Here is an 18,970-nt window from a genome sequence, read left to right on the forward strand (position 1 = left end):
ATTTTTTTCTCAAATCCAATTTATTAATTTTTATTTTCAAGTCTTATTATTTTAATTCACGTGAACGAGAAAGCCTTTCGAGTCTCTTGGGAAAACCATACTTGGTCTTACCATTTATATTACTTGTACGATTTGGTACACTTGCCAATTTGTCAACACTAAGCGTGAAGTTGGAAAAATTAAATGCTTAATTAGCAAAGCACACATCTTGTGCTAATTCACAAAGCGCACAGCTGAGGTGCGCTCTGCGAATGTTGTTCCTGTTTTTAAATTTAAAAAAAAAATTAATTAAAAAAATAATTAATTAAAAAAATAAAAAAAAAAAAAATTGAAAATCCATATTAGCAAGGCGCACAACATGAGGTGCGCTAAGCTAATCATGCATGATTTCTAAAAAAAAAAAGTAGAAAACTTAAAAAAAAAACCACCTTGCATTCGCATAGCGCATTGCACTTGGTGCGCTATGTGAATTCACCCAAAATTTCAAAAAAAATAAAATAAAATAATCAAAACGTTCTGAAAAAGAGGTTGCGCATTAATTGTAAACTGATACGCATAGTGCACAGAACAGGAGCGCTTTGCGAATCCACTCTTATGGGTCTTTTTAAATTTTACCTTTTTTCCTTTTTCATTTTACCACTTCTAAAAATTTGACCCTTGCCATTATTCATCTCTCACGTTCGCACAGCGTTGAGCTCATTCTCCCAATTTCTTCCTTTGTCCTCCATTGCCGCCACGTCCAAGCTTCTTAGTCTTGGTTTTATCCATTCTTGTGCGTTCCTCTCTGCTTCACCGTTCATCTCTTCAACTGTTCTCTTTATCAGGTTTAGTTTTTTCTCTTCTGTTTTTAGTTTGTTCATAGGTTTAGATTAGGAGTGTGGTTTTCATGATTTAGGAATTAGTTTGTGTTGTGTCTGTCCATCTAAAGCATATCTGTTGTATGTACATGTCCAAGTTGTACGCATTACTCTGGTCGAAATGGATTCGCATGGGAACGTGTCATTTGGATAGTATAGTCACCATTCATCTTTTGATCTCTAATGATAGAGGTCCACCAATAAAGGGATGCATGGTGCCTTGTACACTAGAGTGACTCATGCTTGTGAAAGTGTGGAAATGTTTTCTCAAGAGTTTGAAAGACTTTCACAAAGATTGAGTCAAAAACTTTTCAAAGACTTGTTTTGTGTGTTTTTGGTGAATGACTTCTAAAGAGATTCTAGAGGTGAAGAAACCGAATAGCTCCTAGGAAGGAGAGGTGAGTCACAATGGACAAGCTTAGAAACCTTGTCCTTCCTAGCCAGAGTTTCTTCTGACGCTTCTTACCCAAGTTTCACTGGAGAAGTCTTTCAAAAGCTTTTTGAATGCACTATGAGATGTTCCTATAAACCAAACAAAGGTTTATCTATATGAAACGCGCTCCTAAGTATCACGGAGACTTAGAACATAAAAGTTTAGTCGAGCAAGGAAAAGTAAAAGAATGGAAATGAAAGACAATGACACACGACCCTATGTGACAGTGCAAGTGACACTTGGAGCCCCTTGACACACTTTCACTCTAAGAGGTGGGAACTAACTATTACAATGTTGTTTAGTAGACTTGGAATTGCTTGAAAAGCATTTTCCCAAGTTACTTTCAGTTTCAAAAAGAATGAAATGTAATACTCAAAGGTTCCATGATACAATATGAAAGCTAAAATGAAATGTAGCAATCAAGGACTAAAGCCAAGTGTGACTGTAAAGAGTTGCTGAATTTGCTTGGACTGACACTGTTTTATTGCTGCAAGTATAGCTGGAACAACAACAACAATTACTCCCAATGTCCACAATTGTTGCCTTGTTAGCAAGCCTTCCACTCCTTAATAGGCTACCCCTTTTGGAGAAGCAAACTAGATGCTAGAACTCCACCACAAATCAAACAAAACCACAAACCGTGAGTGGTTAGAAACACTTGTTGCACCAGAAATTTGCAGAAAAAATAACTTGACAGCAGAATTGGAAGTAAAAAAAAAAAGTTGAATTCTAATCACTTTTAGGCTGGAAACAAAGATAGCATGCAAAAGGAAGCTTAGAATGGATCTAGAACAGATTATAAAATCAAGAAAGACTCAAAAAGAGTAAAGAAATTGAGTGTGCTGAAACTATTTGATGAAAATGCAAAGCTGTTTGTTGAAATGCCACAAAGAAATGCAGATTTTCTGTTTTTTTCCTATTGGAACTGGATTGCAGGGGTATTTTGTTGCTTTTTATATTGGATTGAGAATGTTATCATCAGAAAAGGTTGATGAAAAACACAAGCCCCTAGCTTTTGCCAATCCAAAGTAATAGAGAAGTTATGTCACGGCCAAGCAGCAAAAAAAAAATAGTACTGCAGCAGAAAATAATGTCAGAAAATCTGATACATGCAAGGTGATTTAGAGAAGTAGTGGCTCAAATGCTTAGATGACTCTTCAAACATGTCAATATCATCAAGTGGAAGGTGTGCCAGCAAAGAAACAACCAAACAAAGTCCAGTCCAGAATTTTACTAGTGTAGTTGCTATTTTGGCAAAAAAAAATCAATGGTTTAATATGTGATTTTTCACAAGAGCTGGAAATATACCAAATGAACAGTACACACACCTTCTAAATGGTCAAATGAACCTGTTCTAACTTGCAAACTGGTCCAAAACACAGAATTCACCAAAAGGAGTAGTTCACTTCCAAAAATGCACTAAAATGTGGTGTTTTGGTTCATGTGTGTCGGCTACATGCATCGAATGACCATATGAACAGTAGAAACAACTTTCAATGCACCAATTATGACTGCTCAATCAAACAAACAGCAGCAAAACACTCAAAAACTCCAAATGACTTATCTACTTACAATTTTCAAAGATATTTGATGGTGAAATGGTGATTTTAAAGTTTGGCTATCAAAAGGACAATTCAGCTATGCACACAACTTTGTATTGGCCAAATAAACTTGTAGCAACAAACCAAATACACAGAATTGGTCAATTACACAAAATCACCATCTAGGTTGCTTTGTAACAAACAAACCGTGAAAAATGCAGCAGAAAAATCTGGATAGCAGCAGGATTGAAAAGAATTGCAGAGAATCAACACTAGCTGGATCAAATACAATTAAGATTGGTCCTACTAACTAAATCTAGTTGCAGATTATCAACTAGGAGAATTGAATGGACCTAATACACTACAATGATAACAGCACGGTGCAAAGCTGAAACTGGATAACAAGAACTCTCAGGAAATCCAATTTTCAAGCAATTCAATCACTCTTTTTGCATTTTAATGGCTAATAGTAATTGGCACAACTTGCAACATGTTTAAAGTCATCAAATAAACTTGTTCAAAGCTTTGGATGCAAAGAAAACTGGACAAAACAGACGTCACAATGTAATACCAGAAAGAACAGTCAAAGCAATGAGCAAAAACAGAATTCACTCAACTGCACAAAGCTTTTCGACAATTATTGATAGATATGGAATTCTAACACATGACACTGATATAAAAGCATCAAACAAACATGTTGTAATCGTGAACTTCAAGAAATCTGGTGGAAACAGGTTTGGCCACCAAAAACGTATTTGATGCAGATGTATGAAACAGAGAATGGGTAATCAATGCGTAAGCTCCGTTGATCCAAGCGAGACAAAGTCTTAGTGCTTATACGATCAAAGTTGAGCTATCACGACATTTGTACTCATAGAAAGACCGAAGAAAAGGCATGAACAGAATAAAAAACCAATGACAGTGATAAAACAGCAAGGTGCTTGCACATGACAGAGACAAAACAAAATTAAAGTGAAAGGTGGAATTGAACTCAAACAACTCAAAAGCACCGATTAAAATGAAAAATAAAACTATAGAAAAGTGGACGAACACAATCCACTCAACACAGAACGAAATCTAAAAAAAAAATTCAGAGAAAACACACACAGCAGAACAGAACAACACGGAAGTGTTAAAATGAAGCATGAGTACTTAGCTCTTTGATGCGTGGATGAGAACGGTTAGCTCTGGATACCACTTGATGGAAGCCTCCACCGAATTCATGCTTGGAGAAGCTTCACGGGTTCAGATTTGGGCAGCGGATGAATGAAGCCATGAAGATGGATGAAGTGTATTCAAGGTGTTTGATGAAGGTCCGAGAGAGGTTGGTGATGGTATAATGGTGAATTCTAACTCAGAGAGCTTTCCTAAGGGGAAAGGAGCTAGAGGAAGTGCAAGATAACAAAGCACAAAGGTGAACTTGAGAGTTGAGCAGAGATTTCAACAACATTTCATTACTCAAATTCAAGTTGCCTTTACAAAGGATTGAATCCTCTCTTTTATAGATGAAGAGAGGTTCTGAAATGTGCATGGGAAGCTACTCATGTTACACGTGAAGTGTGCTAGCTAAGTTATGAATTGAACACGTGAAAAATGCAATGAAATGGTGCTCCACATGTGAGTTTCGTCCAGCTCCTTTGTTGCACGTGGAAAATGGCATAAGTGTGGCTAGCTTGGTATTTTCCACGAGCAAAATGTGTTTAGCAACTCCTAGCCGTGAGTGATGCCTTATTCTTCCTTTTGATGATCTACAAAACAAGTAAACATATTTAGTTATTGTAGAAGAAAAGGTTTAATAGAAAATACTCCATAGAAGTAAAGTAGTAAGTGTTCCCTCTTCTTCTTGTATCTTCTTTGACATGGCTCTTGTTAGAGGTCCAATATGAAGCTTGGATGGTCCACCATCATAGCCCATGATAGATTCACTCAGAACATTATGGGCAGAGGCCTCTTACCAGAGAGGAGAATTAAGTTGAAAGAAGGGGAAAATGCCATATCTGGGCAGAGTTGGAGAGGCGAAAATGGGATTATGTGTTAGCCAATCTCCCGGATGAAATTGATGAAGTTTTGGTGAAAGAGTTTTATGTTAATGCTTGGGACCCTGAACGTTCACAGACACCTAACACTAGAGCTTCTACGGTGCAAGGCAAGACTATACGTTTTGACAGAAAAGCTTTGAACAGGCTAATGCATACACTGATGTACATCTCGTGCCCACTTTGCACATTTATGTCCAGCCATCCCGATCATGATTTGATTGCCTCCACCTTGTACCTACCAAGTTATGGGTATCAGCTTGGGACCAGTGGAACACCGATGAGGATACTACGGAAACATCTTAATTCACTGGCCACCATCTGGAGCACCTTCTCTTTGACCAACATATGACAAACCTCTCACACATCCGATATTAACCTGGAGCGCTCTTATTTGGTCCGTGGAATTATAACAGGTATTAATATGGATATAAGAGCTTACATCTCTCAGGAGATTGCACTGATGGCTGACAATGACTCCTGCATACTTGGTTTTCCTGCTTTGGTGACTGCCTTATGTAAGGAAAATGGAGTTGCAAGGGTATCTGATATTACTTTGAAATTGCAACCCCCTCTCAACAAAAGATTCTTTAATCGTAACTGTGCCAATAGGGGGGAGCTGTCTGCTACGAAACCCCCTCCTCCAATCCCTCCTCCACGCAGACGAGTAGCTAGGCCACCTACCTCATCCCATTATGTTCCTCCATCCGATCTGTTTACTGATTATATGATTCAGAGTATGGCGAGACAGGATGACATCCGCGACTGGTGCGCTACTATGAGGGAGGGACAGGTATCCTTGCAGGATAACATGTATCAACTTTCACTGGGTATACCTGACTTTCCTACAAATTCTTTGATGATTGGAGCCCAGTTTGTAGACCGTTATCAATTACACAAGTTCTTCATATTTCTTAATGTCTTTATCTTGTGTGTAGTGATTCTAATTAAGTTTTTGTACTTTTATGATATGCACAAATATCAAGAACAAGTTATACAAGCATCAAAACACTTTATCGCACATGCATTTAAAGTTTTGAAAGTTGATTAACCCTAAGTTGTATTGCGTGTTCAAGACATTTTTTCATTTGCCAACTCATTAATAAATGTATCGTTTAGCAAAGCATTCAACATATAATTATCACACGAGGTAAAACATTAGATGCTTATATTCAAAAGTTGTTTGTGATTTATAGCATTTAGCGGACTTTCCTTAGACAATACATTTTGTAAGACGCTTGCTTGAATAACGTTTGAGTAAAACATATTTTAAGCTTTTAGATAGACTTTTTTTTTGTAAGACATTGTTTGTAAAAGAATTTTCATTTAGACAATATATGTTTAGAAGCGCTATTCTATGATTTATTGCTTATCAAATGATTCTTTATGAAAAACGCTTCCTTTCATTAGACACTTTTCTTCAAAGTAATATTTTGTTTAATGTTATTTGTTAAACTTCAAAACTTGAGTTGCTAGATAATCTAGTCTCTAGACGATCTGGTCTTAGCAGAGACAGGTGGATCCAAACTCTTATTCTCTTGAGCCAATGATTTATTGTAATTAGTAGAGTAATTTTCTTTAAGGTCTTGTATTATGGACCAAATAATATAAAATTTTCTTTGGGTCTTGTATTTTGGCCTTGGGTTAGTAGTGTAGATTTTTTTAGCCTAGGATTGTGGACTAGATGGGGAGTCTTTAGGATTTACTACAAGTCAACCCACATATTCATCTAACTTGCTCTCCAAGTGTTGGAATGTGGTGCATGAGAAACATATTCTTGCCACTTGGTAATTCACTTTTACCACATGACTCTCTCTTGATCTCTAAGTTATAGTAATTAGATTTTTCTCTCATTTTCTAAGACACATTTAAAGTTTCTTAGACTATAAGTAAATGCTCTCTTATATTATAAAAACTACTTTTTAAATTAATAAATAAAGGCTGCCAAATTTGTGTAATTCTACTTGTATCTTAAAGTCATTTAAGTTATAAATTTACATTTTAAGTTTCATCTAACTACCATTCCTCTTGAATTAGCATAAACTTTGTTAAAAATATTCAAACAAAACCATACTTTACCATAACTCAATCATATCACCCATTCCTTCATAACTTCCACACCCATTTGGCATATCCTACCTTGCATCACGCCCTCACGATTCATTTTAATAAATAATATGTTTTAAATTAAAAATAAATCATATAATTAAACTATTAACATTTTAAATTGTTAATTAAATACGAATATCAAAATATCATCACTTAACAAGAGTAATAATTATGAATTATTATTAAGGTTAAAAAGTATGGTATGTTAATTATTATTATTATTAAATTTAAAAATATTTGGTATATAGCAATTAGAGATGCTAAAAACAATTTAGCGGTAACAGTTCTTCGCAAGTTTGTACTATATTGGATGTTACGGAATAGTGTATTTGGGACTGCGTGTAAGAAAATGTTTTAAAACTAAACCTAAAAAGTCACACCAACATTTATAAAAGGGGGCAAAATAATAATTTAGTCTTGCATATTACTGGAAAAAACTCGCCATCGATGATCAGTGATCGTTGTACACTTTGAAGCACGGTATAGCTTTTGTTTGTTGTATTTTTCTGGATAGTAACAACCCTGTCGGAGTTAATTCATGTAGATGTGGGTTCAACACTTTGGGTAAGGAAGAGAGAGGTTAGGGCAGAGATGGTAAGCAGAGGGTCGTATGGCTCTGGCGGCCTCTTGACTGGTAGATTCCATGCTAGAAAGCTAACCCCAAGCGTCATCACTTTCTATACCATATTCATATTTGCTTTCTCCATCATCGTCTTTTTGTTCTACGTGAGGAACATTAGTCTTGATCAAGATCCACGACGCCCTTTCATTTATCGACAATCTAATTCTCAGCAGGTACTCTGTTATCACCTTGTTTATTCTCTCCGTTGTTAGTCAATTAAATTCAATGTCATTTAAGGATCTGGAACAAATTCCTGGGTTCCCTCACTCTTCTTCAATCCTTTCATCTGATTTACGTTACTGTTATTAGAGATCCAAATCGGATACCGATTTGTGTTAATTGAACTGGCTCTGTCAAATTGTCTTGAGTGAATTTCTACATCCAATGAACAAAAAAAAAAAATTCCGTGAAGGGGGGAGTTTTCGCAGTTGAGGAATTTAACAATTTTGATAATTGATAGGCAGCAGCATGTGTGCTAGTCATTTCTTTTTCTTCACACAAGTCTTCCAATATTTTTCTCTCTCAAAAATCCATTGCAGGTGTTAATATGTGTGCGCAAAGTGGTTGTTTGCTTACATATTTAAGAGTATCAATTTTTATTTTTGTGATGGTATCAGCTAGTTTAGTTGGTTTTAGCTATATTAGCTAGACTCCGTCAGTTCAGGCTTCACTTTTCTTTTTGCTTCCTTTTCACACTCAATGACTGCTGCATTTGTTTCAAATCGCTACAGTTGCCAGAGTTACATGTGCACGATAAACAGCAACTTTGGGATTCTCCGTTCAATCATGGCTTACATCAGTGTGTTGAGCGGACTACTAAATATAAAGGTTTGAGATGCTGACATAAGTTCTTGTAATAGCTTTTTGTTTAGTTTTTTCTTTCACTTGGTTCTATTTGTTTCAGTTAACTTTTTTTTTTCTACCACTTCTATCTATAGTTGGATGTTTGGTAACCAGAGCAGTGTTGTTGTCATTGTATTTTGCATTTTTGTCTCTCCCTTTCTCTAAAATATGTTTCCACATTTTTACTTTGTCAGCTGCCAAAGGATTTAATCGCTATCTAACTGTGAGAAGTAACGGTGGACTAAATCAAATGCGAACCGGTGTAAGTCACTTTTTCCTCTCATGCACTCTCTGGTAACTCCTTTATAATAGCTTAGTTATGCCCTTATTCTTGTAACCTCATGTGTAGCAAATATTTAGATCCAATTACAGTTTCCAAATTCAGTACCCAAGATTTACTATTTTAGCTTTCTTGTATCTGTCTAGGTTTTGTAGTTCCCTTTTTGTATCAGAGGCTGGAATTTAGTGTCTACTTGTTGTATTTGTTCATTATTCTTTCCTTTTGCCGATTGACAACATTTTGACTTTTTTTCCCATTCCTGCAATACTTCAGCAGTTCATTGTATTTGTTAAATATGAAGCGTTGTTACGGTGAAATGCAGTTCGAGTTTTGTTTTTGTGTTTTATGTACAAGGGTTTCAGTTTGTAATGATGGCACCTACTCTAAGATTGGTTGTCACTATGTGAAACCAATGGCTGTTTTACTTCTATAATTTATTTGCATTTTAAGTAATAATTAAGTTTTTCTATAGATATCAGACATGGTGGCTGTGGCACATATGATGAATGCAACTTTAGTCATTCCTCAATTGGATAAACGTTCATTCTGGAAAGACTCCAGGTATCTCTTGGTACACGCTATTCAAAGATATGTGTTGTATTGTTTTCCAACTTTATCTTCTCATTGGGTGTGTGCACAGTGTATTTTCAGATATATTTGATGAGCTTCATTTCATTCAATCCCTGAAAGGTGATATCCGGATTGTTAGTGAGCTTCCCAAAAACTTGGAAGGTATCCCCCGGGCTAGGAAACACTTTACTTCCTGGGCTGGGTTCGGTTACTATACAGATATGACAAGGTTGTGGAGTGACTATCAGGTACTCAAACTTCTCCTATATGACTTCAACTTCTTGTGGTTCTCATTTTCTGGAGTGGCTTCATTGTAAAACTCTCTAATCGGCTTACACAGGTTTATTTTTGTTTAGATCTAATTCTCAAATTATAACCTATGAAAATTAGTTGTAATTGGAAAATTAATAGTAGGCATAGTTCTCAAGGATTTTTATATTCTACAAGTATTTATATTCTAGAAATATTCAATGCCATTAACTACTATACAAGTAGAAAAATGCAATGTTCTTACAAGAATTTATAGTTATACCCAAGCAAATTTTAGTGTTACATATTAAGAAAAGGTCAAAGAAATGCTGTGGTACATATTTTATGGGGTAGTTCAATAGTATTTGAAGAATACAGAATGATCATCCTTTAGTATTTTCTGAAACGTGTCTGTTTCAGGCATTGACAACCACATTAGACGATTGCCTTTTATGGGGTGTGTACAAACTCAATGCCTCTTCTCAGTGAAGGGAATTTCTTTTATGTTCGTAATCTGGGAGTGCTCTCATATTTTTCATTGTTCCATGATCATTAAAATTCACTTTTTGGCTGCGGACCTTGTTTATAATAAAAAAGGTATTGAACAAATAATGATTTGATCTTCCAGGTGATACATGTTGCAAAATCAGATTCTCGACTTGCAAACAATGATCTTCCTCTGGACATACAGAGGTTGAGGTGCCGGGCAATGTATCAGGCGCTTCGATTTTCTCCTCCAATAGAGAATTTAGGAAAGGTTTGGCTTCTTTTTAGTGGTGTAGTCAGCATTCTAAATATCTTGCAAAAACATTATGTGTACGTCATATTGCATTTAGTAACTGATGAAATGATTATGCAATCACTGATTCATTTCCATTTTGATTTTTTTTATTAAAAGAAGCAATTCAGAGAGAATGTGGAAAATAATGCATTTGAAAGGATTCAAATTGAAATGAAATGAGTTTTTCTTTAATTTGTGTCTGAATATCTGAAATTTTAAAGGCAAAATGGGCGGACTTTAGAAAGTGAGGGAAAGACATAGCATTCTTCGGTTTATTATTGTTTCATATTTATAAAATTTTTTTACAAATCTTGTGCGTAACAGTGGACAAAGGGAAAGTTTTGATTTTAGTGGATTTGCTGGCATAGAGAGTCATGACTAATAAATATTTTTAGTTTAGGATAGGGCTGGCTGATATAGTGGTGTCATCAGTAGATAGTCTTAGTAATATAGTATTAGAAGTATTGGAATATAAAAATGAATTTTTTAAGCATTTTGGATGTCAAATAGTTGTTAGGTTAAAAAATTTGACGATTTAAGTCCAGTATTTTTGTACATCATGCTAGAAAATGATGCATATGGTCCCAGGTTTGAGATGTCCTTTTCACTTTTGATGCATTTAAGATGTCTACATGGGGCTTCCTGTTAAATTAGGTTCTGAGCATACATGACGGTTACAAAACAGAGGTTGGTGGATCGGCTGAGATCACAAGGAGGAAGATATATTGCTCTCCATCTGAGATATGAGAAAGATATGCTGTCTTTTACCGGTTGCTCTTATGGTCTGACAGATGCAGAATCTGAAGAGCTTAGAATTTTGAGGTAGAGAGAATAGTTATTATGTATCAGCTGCTATGTGTTGAGATAAAAATGTATGTCTTTTGTATAACTCTAGAATAGGTAATCGTTGTGCTGATTCTTTTTAAAAAACTGTTTCAATTCTTCTAGGGAGAATACAAATTATTGGAAAGTAAAAGCGATAAATTCAACAGAACAAAGAATTGGAGGATTTTGTCCACTTACTCCAAAGGAGGTGGGCATTTTTCTTCACGCTCTTGGATACCCACCATCCACACCAATATACATAGCAGCTGGAGAGATCTATGGTGGTAATACCCATCTTTCGGAGCTCTCATCCCGCTTCCCTAATCTAATCTTTAAGGTTTGTAAGTCATTGTTTTCTGTGCTAACAATAATCCAACACCTCGTAATTTGTGAGTGAGGTGTAATTATGCCTTGGTTAATTTGTGGTTAATGGTACCAGGAATCCCTTGCAACTTCTGAAGAGCTGAAAGATTTCACTAATCATGCTTCCCAAACTGCTGCTCTTGATTACATAATATGTGTAGAGAGTGATGTATTTGTTCCGTCATATTCGGGAAATATGGCAAGAGCAGTTGAGGGACACCGCAGATTCTTAGGTCACCGCAAGACAATCAATCCAGACAGGTAATGAATCCATGGAATTATAATTATGTGGCCTGTTGATACATTTCAACCACCTGTAGGTGTCCATTCTTGTTTTTCTTTCTTTTTCTGCTATTTACATTTGTTTGCATTGGATGAGTGGAGATACTAAACAAAATGGGATTGTGAATGGGTGCTTGCAGAGAACGCTGGATAGTATTTGTTGTAAAAAAAAATTATAGAATTTCAGCATTGGACTTGTGTAAGAAAACCCATCGAAGCTACACTAAATGTAGTAGATTAGATAAGGGGTATCCTATTTGGTTTAGAGAACCAAGAAAATTATAAGGAAAACCTGAACAAGATTTAGATGTTAGTTAATGGAATATTATGGCATCATTTGATTCAGGTGGCTACTCCCTTAATAAGAAAAGGCTAAGTCATTGTTATTGTCTATGTTTGTTTCTTACACAGTCGTTTGATGCATGTTCTTTTGCATCAGGCTAGTGCGATGCATGTCCACCATGCTAATAACGATGATGTTTGCTGTGCCATAGAAGTTTTAATGATCTAATATCTCATTCTGGATTTCACTTATGCAGAAAAGTACTTGAATTTATACTTTTCTATTCGTCATATTTACCCCCTTCCAAATTCTTGTTCATTTGATCTTCAGGAAAGGTCTGGTTGGAATTTTTGATATGGTGGAAACTGGAGTGCTTGAAGAAGGAAAGGAACTGTCGCAAATGGTTCAGCGGATGCACAAGAACAGGTATCATTCTTGCATACCATTCTTTAGATTCCTTTCCCTTTGGCGCCTCTGTGACCTTATTATCCACTTATCAAGATGACATGATGATTAGAAATTAAAATTGGTTACAAACTGCATTTTTCTTTTATTTTTGAAGTATGTTTCCTGTTGTCCTTTTAATATCTAATTATTCTTACTTAATCTAACATGCTTTACTAGTTCTTTCCCTTGCAACCTTAGTTGATCTCATTTTCTCTGTAATAAAAATAAAAGAATTTATATATTTTGCAATGTTATACACGTAGGCAAGGAGCTCCAAGGAAAAGGCATGGTTCTCCGCCAGGAGTCAAAGGCCGGGCACGATTTAAGACTGAAGAGTCCTTTTATGAAAATCCATATCCTGAGTGTATATGTGGCTCTAAAAGCAAACTAGAAATAACATGACGATAAACCAAACTGCAGTTACCTTTTATTTTTGGAGAAACAGGTTAATCTGTAAATTTGGTTTTGACAAATTGTAATTCTAATTAGACATATCTGGTCTGGTTGATTTGCCTGTGCCTTATCTCTACCCTTCATCACGAGCACATGATGTTGGCAACTTAGCCAACATTTATCTTTGTTTAGGATCTATTAATTTTAGAAATGAATTACTTCTTTGTAGTTGGAAGACGCATGTTTTATACGACGACATTAAATTTATATACATAATATATAGAATATATTATGGACTCTAGTACCCAAGGTGAGCCCAGGGAAAAGAGAGAGCACGAACGGAACAAGATATGATATGGAAGTTGGGGTCAAAGATGAGAAATACTTAAATTTGAAAGATACAAATTTAAATGTTTCAAATCAATCTTTATTTGATTTTATCATATTTGCTGAGTATTTTTAGCTAAATCCGTGACTTCCTTTATAATTTTAGTGTACTTATATTTGTAAAATATTAATTTTATGTGTATAGGTTTTTTTTTTGGTAGTTTGGTTACTATGAGTGTTGTGATTCTATCACTATTATTGACTATTAATAAAATATCATTTTATGTTAAAACTCACTGTATATGACAGGCAGCGACCCATTCTCAGACAAACTCTAGAAATATAGATTATAGCTACGTAGATTCTGAAGAAGATACTTTTAGGAGGGGCTGCCGGAGGCCATGGTGGTCGGCCCCCAGCGAACAACGAAGAGAGTCGTTAGAAGATCAAAGAACCTGCTTTGATACCATGTTGAGATTTAAGATTGATAAAAATATATTCTTGAGGGCTTAATGGACCCTTCTCATGTTCTATTATTTATATAGATAAAAAGTTGATACAATGGGGAGATGGAAGGTTGAGGAGTTGTCCTAGACCTCTAGGTACAATCATTTGAGATAACCCAACACACTACCCCCTACTTTAGTCTTTCTGAATACACTAACTGAATACATTAACATAAGTAGACTTAGTAATTATTCTACGATTAAGCTCATACACACAACTCACACACACTAACCAATAATTCTAACATTTACAATGTGGTAACAATAACAATTATTTTCATGCATGCATGCATCATAAATACTGGGATGAAAGATTGTTGTATGCATGTTTGTTGAGTGCTTATTTGATTGAACGGGTTGCATGAAAATCAAGTTATGCATCTTTTAATCGATTGTGTTATGAATTGAGTCAATTATGTTATGAATGTCTTTCTCTATTTTAGTAACACTGTGTCATACACATGTTGACTATGCTTTTAATAAAATCGATTATTTCTCTGCTATGGGCTTTATATTTTGAAATTTTAAATGGGCTTGAGTATGTGTGATTTTGATTCGCGCCCTTACAAATGTTCTTTTTGAAAACTCTGTAAACATTAAGTGTGTTTATGTCTTTGCTGTATTTGAAACCCTAAAAAGTTGCGTAAGAGTTTTCTGTAAATCCTTTGAAAAATGGAAACACCGTCCTCATCCAAACGTACTAGGAGAGTTCCTCCATCTGAAAGAAACGCAAGCCCTTCAAGATGGATTAGTGGCAGTACTGCTAGAGAAAGGTTCATGGGTTGGAAAAATGTCAAAGAGGTTGCTCCACACAATTCACTTGAGTTATCTCTGTTCAGAAACGAAGGCTTCATATTTCCAGAAAAGCTCGCTCATCAAGGTCTATCCATTTTTGTTCAGATGAAGGGGGACTACTATCCATATTTGGTTGGTGTGTTTTATAATAATCTCAAAGTTGTCGACGGTGACATTCATTCACGCGTAAAAGGGGTGGACATTGTGATCAATAATGATACATGGCTACAGGTTGTTGGATTTAAGGATGAAGGATGCATGTCACACTTATCCAATTCTCTACACAACAGGTGGACTAAAAAGAGGCAAATGTATAAAGACTGCATGAATTAAGTATCCTGGAAGATACAAGAAAGAAAAGATAATTGCGTACATCCTTGATTGGGTATTGTTACCAGGAAGATTTCACTACGACAAGCTAACATCAGAAGATCTGTATTTGTTGAATGCAATACAGTTCAAGATTCAAACAAATTAGGTAGCTGTAATCAAGAAACATATTATTGATACAAGCTTACGTGACTGGTGTAACCTACCTTATGGTGTGTTCATTAGTAGAATCTTGATACTCAGCCAAGTGGTACTTACTGGTGAAGCTAAAGTTGTATGTAACAGATCCAATGAGATTGGAAAGGCAACTTTAACATGCATTGAACTGAAGAAAATGGCCACGGGATGGGTGTTCAATGATGAAGAAACTCAAGTCAGAGACAATAATGAAATGGTTGACTCTAATGGTGAACAAGTTTCATTCACTCCCAAATCTGAGTTTCAAAGATTTGTATTAAACAGATTTGAGAAGACTTCGAAGAAAGCTAGTAAGATGAAGAAATTTGTTATGCGTATGGAAAAAAAGATGGAAGAAATTATCAAGAATTATGTGGAAAGCTCCACATCAACAGAGGAATCAACCGATGAGGATGATGAGTCCATTGAAGAGGATTTTATGGATATGACTATATAGGATAAGGTTGCAGGATTAAATGTTATGAGTCTGATAAATTGTAGTTTATGCTTTGGTTGTTTGTTGTGTTTTTATTTATTTTTTTTGTAATAACTAGCTTTATAAGCCATTTTCTTTTGTTATAATCTGATTGTACTTCCTTGTTTGAAACAATTAATGAAATCAGATTTTGTTAAGTCAATTTATAAGTGAATGAATTATTATGAATGTTGATTTAAATAAATAGATAATCGATTACACTATGTTTGTATGCAATTGGATACATTTTACTGTTTCATTTTCATTTTTGCATACTCATACATTAATCAATGATAATTCATGTAATGCATTGATTCTAAAATGCTTGATTTGGAAAGACCATGAAAGGTTTTGCAGGAGCAATACCTGTTGACTGTGTGAAACAGGAAAATCAACAAAGTGTTACAAGAATTCAATTATGACTGTGATCTAATCGATTGAGTTTCGACATTGGTTTGAAAATTCCAAACTTTGGAATATTTGTTATCTTTAAACCTTGTTTAATATTTTGTTGAATGCTTATTCTTCTTATATCTCTGTGCTTATCCGTTGTATCTATGTTTTGAGATGATAAGAGATTAAATTGTGTTTGATGATTGAAATAGTATCAACTATGCTATGATAATATTGCTCTACATTTGCTCTGATACAATGCTGGAATATGCTATTACATGCTCTGATACTCTGATTGTACTGCATTGTGCATATGTGATTTGAGATTAATACATGCATAATGATAGGGGGAGCATTGCATATTATTGATCTGTTCACATGTTTTTCAATTAAGGGGGAGAAAATCTTAAAATCATGTGAATATCATTGATATGGTGAACATCATAATCTGTTTTTATTATTATATCTTATGCATCTCTAATATGGTTGATTATTTGTGTATGAATTACAAAGTACTTATCTTTTTTTATAATGCCCAAAGGGGGAGAATTATGATGATTTGTAAATTGAAGATACTTTGTATGGTTGTATTGTGACTGTGCAACATTATTGTTTATTAATCATGGTTATGCATCATAAAAAAAAAAGGGAGATTGTAGAGATTGTTGATAGGGGGAGCACAAATTTTGCTTAACCCAAATTTCAGTAATATCTATGTTTTTTATGATGACAACACATAATTTATAACACATGTACATTTTGTGTTACATGTTCTATGCTTACATGTTATATGTTTTTCATTACTGTTTAAAATCTGTATAAGCATATCTGAGAACATGATTATGTTGTTCATTGCATATCATTGCGTTTAATATGTGATTTTATATGTGTATGCATGGCATATGTTTTTGGAAAAGGAAAACCACAAGCACTTTGGTTGAACTTAAAATGTGTGGCAAAACAACAGTTTTAAGTTGATTACATTATGGGGTGAATCGATTGTTTGCACAAAACCTTTTCAAGTGTGTTGTGAGATTTTTCAAGAAGAAAAGTTTTCAAAATTGTGCTAAGTATTGTTGCTTAATCGATTTCATGTGATTTGTATTCGACTAAGTTGGTTGATGTTTTGAAAATTTGTTAAATCTTGACACAACTAACATAACGGTCATATTTTTAACTGTGTTGACCAAGCATTAAATGAAAGTCGATTGCATTAATTGTGCATTCAATTAATTGCTTTGATTGCTGCTAAATTGTTATAACTAAAAGTTGTATTCAACTAAATTAGTAGCAAAGTCGATTAAATTGTGTCTGATATGTGTTTAACTATAAATTCATGGTGATTTGAATTCTGTAAGAAATTTTGTACATTTGACACTTTCATATCATGTACAGAGAAAGAAAAAGTTTCAAGAAACAAGATGGACCGTGGTGATCAAAGATTCTGAGGTTTCTTGAGAAGCAAGGTTTGCTGGTTTGAACGTTTGATCAATCTGCACAATTGGGTGTATACTGCACGATCAAGATTTGCAATATTTGAAGATTGATTTTGGTTCTCTGTTGTGATTACAAGAAGAACGTGTGGTGTTCTTAACTTTGAGGGTGAAGACCATGATATGGTGTCCTTCATGGCTGAAGCCCAATCTTTTGTCAAAGAACAAAGGATGTTTTTGGAAGCGGATCCATTAGAGGATATCGAGAAGAAACTAGACAAATTTTACATGGTGTTGAGTCTTCATGCCCTACATCCCAATTTTGGTCATCTTAGATATCAACTTCTAACCAGTCATGAGGTCCCCTACATGGAAACATTGACCACTCGCCTTCTATGTGTCCCAACACTTCAAACTCAAGAAACGCATGAACTAATGAAGCCATCTGTCATGGTTGCCACATGAGGAAGAGGAGGACCTGACACTAGAGAAGGTGAACGAGGAGGTCGGGGACGTCCCCAAGGCACATATCGGCAAAAGGATGGGTCACACTAGAGAGAATTACTACTTCTTACATGGTTTCCCTTCCAAAACCGCCAATGTTTCAAAGAATGAAACTTCTACTTCTAAGTTCATTGATGATGAATATCAAGAATATCTAAGGTTAAAGTCTAATAACTTGGCACAATCATCTCAATCTCCAAGTACATCAATAACATGCGTTTCTCAATCCATGGAAAGTCAAAATTCATGGGTAGTTGACTCAGGCGCTTCTGATCACATTTCTAGTAATATCTCTTTATTCTCATTGATTTCCTTTCGAGAAAAATCTCATTTCATATCCCTTGCAAATGGATCTAAAACTTCCTCAAAAGGAGTCGGTCATGTTTCCTTTCTCCCTCTCTCAATCTCAACTTTGTTCTTTTTGTCCTTAATTGTCCTTTTAATTTAATTTCCCTAAGCCAGTTGACCAAAATGTTAAATTGTTCAATAACCTTTGATGGCAAATCTTTTGTTATACATGAGCGTGGTTCGGGGAGACAGAATGAAGAAGGATATGAAGCTGGGAGATTATACCATTTTGGATCTCGTCCAAGGGTGTCATGTGTTGTTGCTCCTAATCCTAAAGTGCTACATGATTGACTTGGTCATCCTCATTTTTCCAAATTAAAAGGATGTGTCTTGAACTTAGTGGTCTCTAGACCTTAGAATGTGAGTCATGTCAATTAGGAAAACATGTTAGATCTTACTTTCCTAAATGGTCTCAATTAATATGTAATTCTCATTTTTCCATCATCCATTCTGATATATGGGGACCTAGTCGTATCTCCTCCTTTGGTTTTAAGTATTTTGTTACCTTCATTAATGAATATTAAAGATTTACTTGGGTTTATCTTATGAAAAATGGTTTTGAATTGTTAGCTATCTTTACATCATTTTTGAATGAAATCAAGAATCAATTTGGTCAAGTAATCAAAATATTAAGAAGTGATAATGCAAGAAAGTATTTCTCATACTCATTTTTTGCCATCTTGAGTTCATATGGTATCTTACATCAATCTACTTGTTGTCATACACCACAACAAAATGGTATAGCAGAATGAAAAAATAGACACTTGG

General features: G+C 35.0%; 2 protein-coding genes across 2 annotated transcripts in view; both read left to right on the forward strand.

Annotated features, from left to right (window-relative positions):
• Positions 1-5,219, forward strand: part of LOC106780674 — a 20,863-nt gene extending 15,644 nt beyond the window's left edge. Inside the window, exon 7 of the mRNA XM_014668971.1 lies at positions 4,837-5,219. Coding sequence (XP_014524457.1) covers positions 4,837-5,219 — 383 coding nt within the window. The remainder of the gene's footprint in view (positions 1-4,836) is intronic.
• Positions 5,220-7,363: 2,144 nt separating this feature from the next.
• On the forward strand, positions 7,364-13,050 carry LOC106780724 (uncharacterized protein At1g04910). Its single transcript, XM_014669038.2, has 11 exons — positions 7,364-7,771; positions 8,330-8,426; positions 8,636-8,703; positions 9,194-9,282; positions 9,362-9,539; positions 10,169-10,297; positions 11,007-11,143; positions 11,270-11,483; positions 11,586-11,770; positions 12,405-12,500; positions 12,785-13,050. The coding sequence occupies exons 1-11, from the start codon at positions 7,568-7,570 to the stop codon at positions 12,921-12,923; spliced, it is 1,536 nt and encodes a 511-aa protein (XP_014524524.1). The 5' UTR covers positions 7,364-7,567; the 3' UTR covers positions 12,924-13,050.
• The last annotated feature ends 5,920 nt before the right edge of the window (positions 13,051-18,970 follow it).

This window comes from Vigna radiata, unplaced genomic scaffold (genome assembly GCF_000741045.1).
Source record: "Vigna radiata var. radiata cultivar VC1973A unplaced genomic scaffold, Vradiata_ver6 scaffold_51, whole genome shotgun sequence".
NCBI lineage: Eukaryota > Viridiplantae > Streptophyta > Magnoliopsida > Fabales > Fabaceae > Vigna > Vigna radiata.

Coding starts and splice junctions, on each gene's coding strand:
- LOC106780724 (XM_014669038.2), top strand. CDS start 7,568: ATGGTAAGCAGAGGGTCGTATGGCTCTGGCGGCCTCTTGACTGGTAGA. Junction 11,484..11,585: donor TCCCTAATCTAATCTTTAAG/GTTTGTAAGTCA, acceptor TAATGGTACCAG/GAATCCCTTGCAACTTCTGA. Junction 11,771..12,404: donor AAGACAATCAATCCAGACAG/GTAATGAATCCA, acceptor TTTGATCTTCAG/GAAAGGTCTGGTTGGAATTT.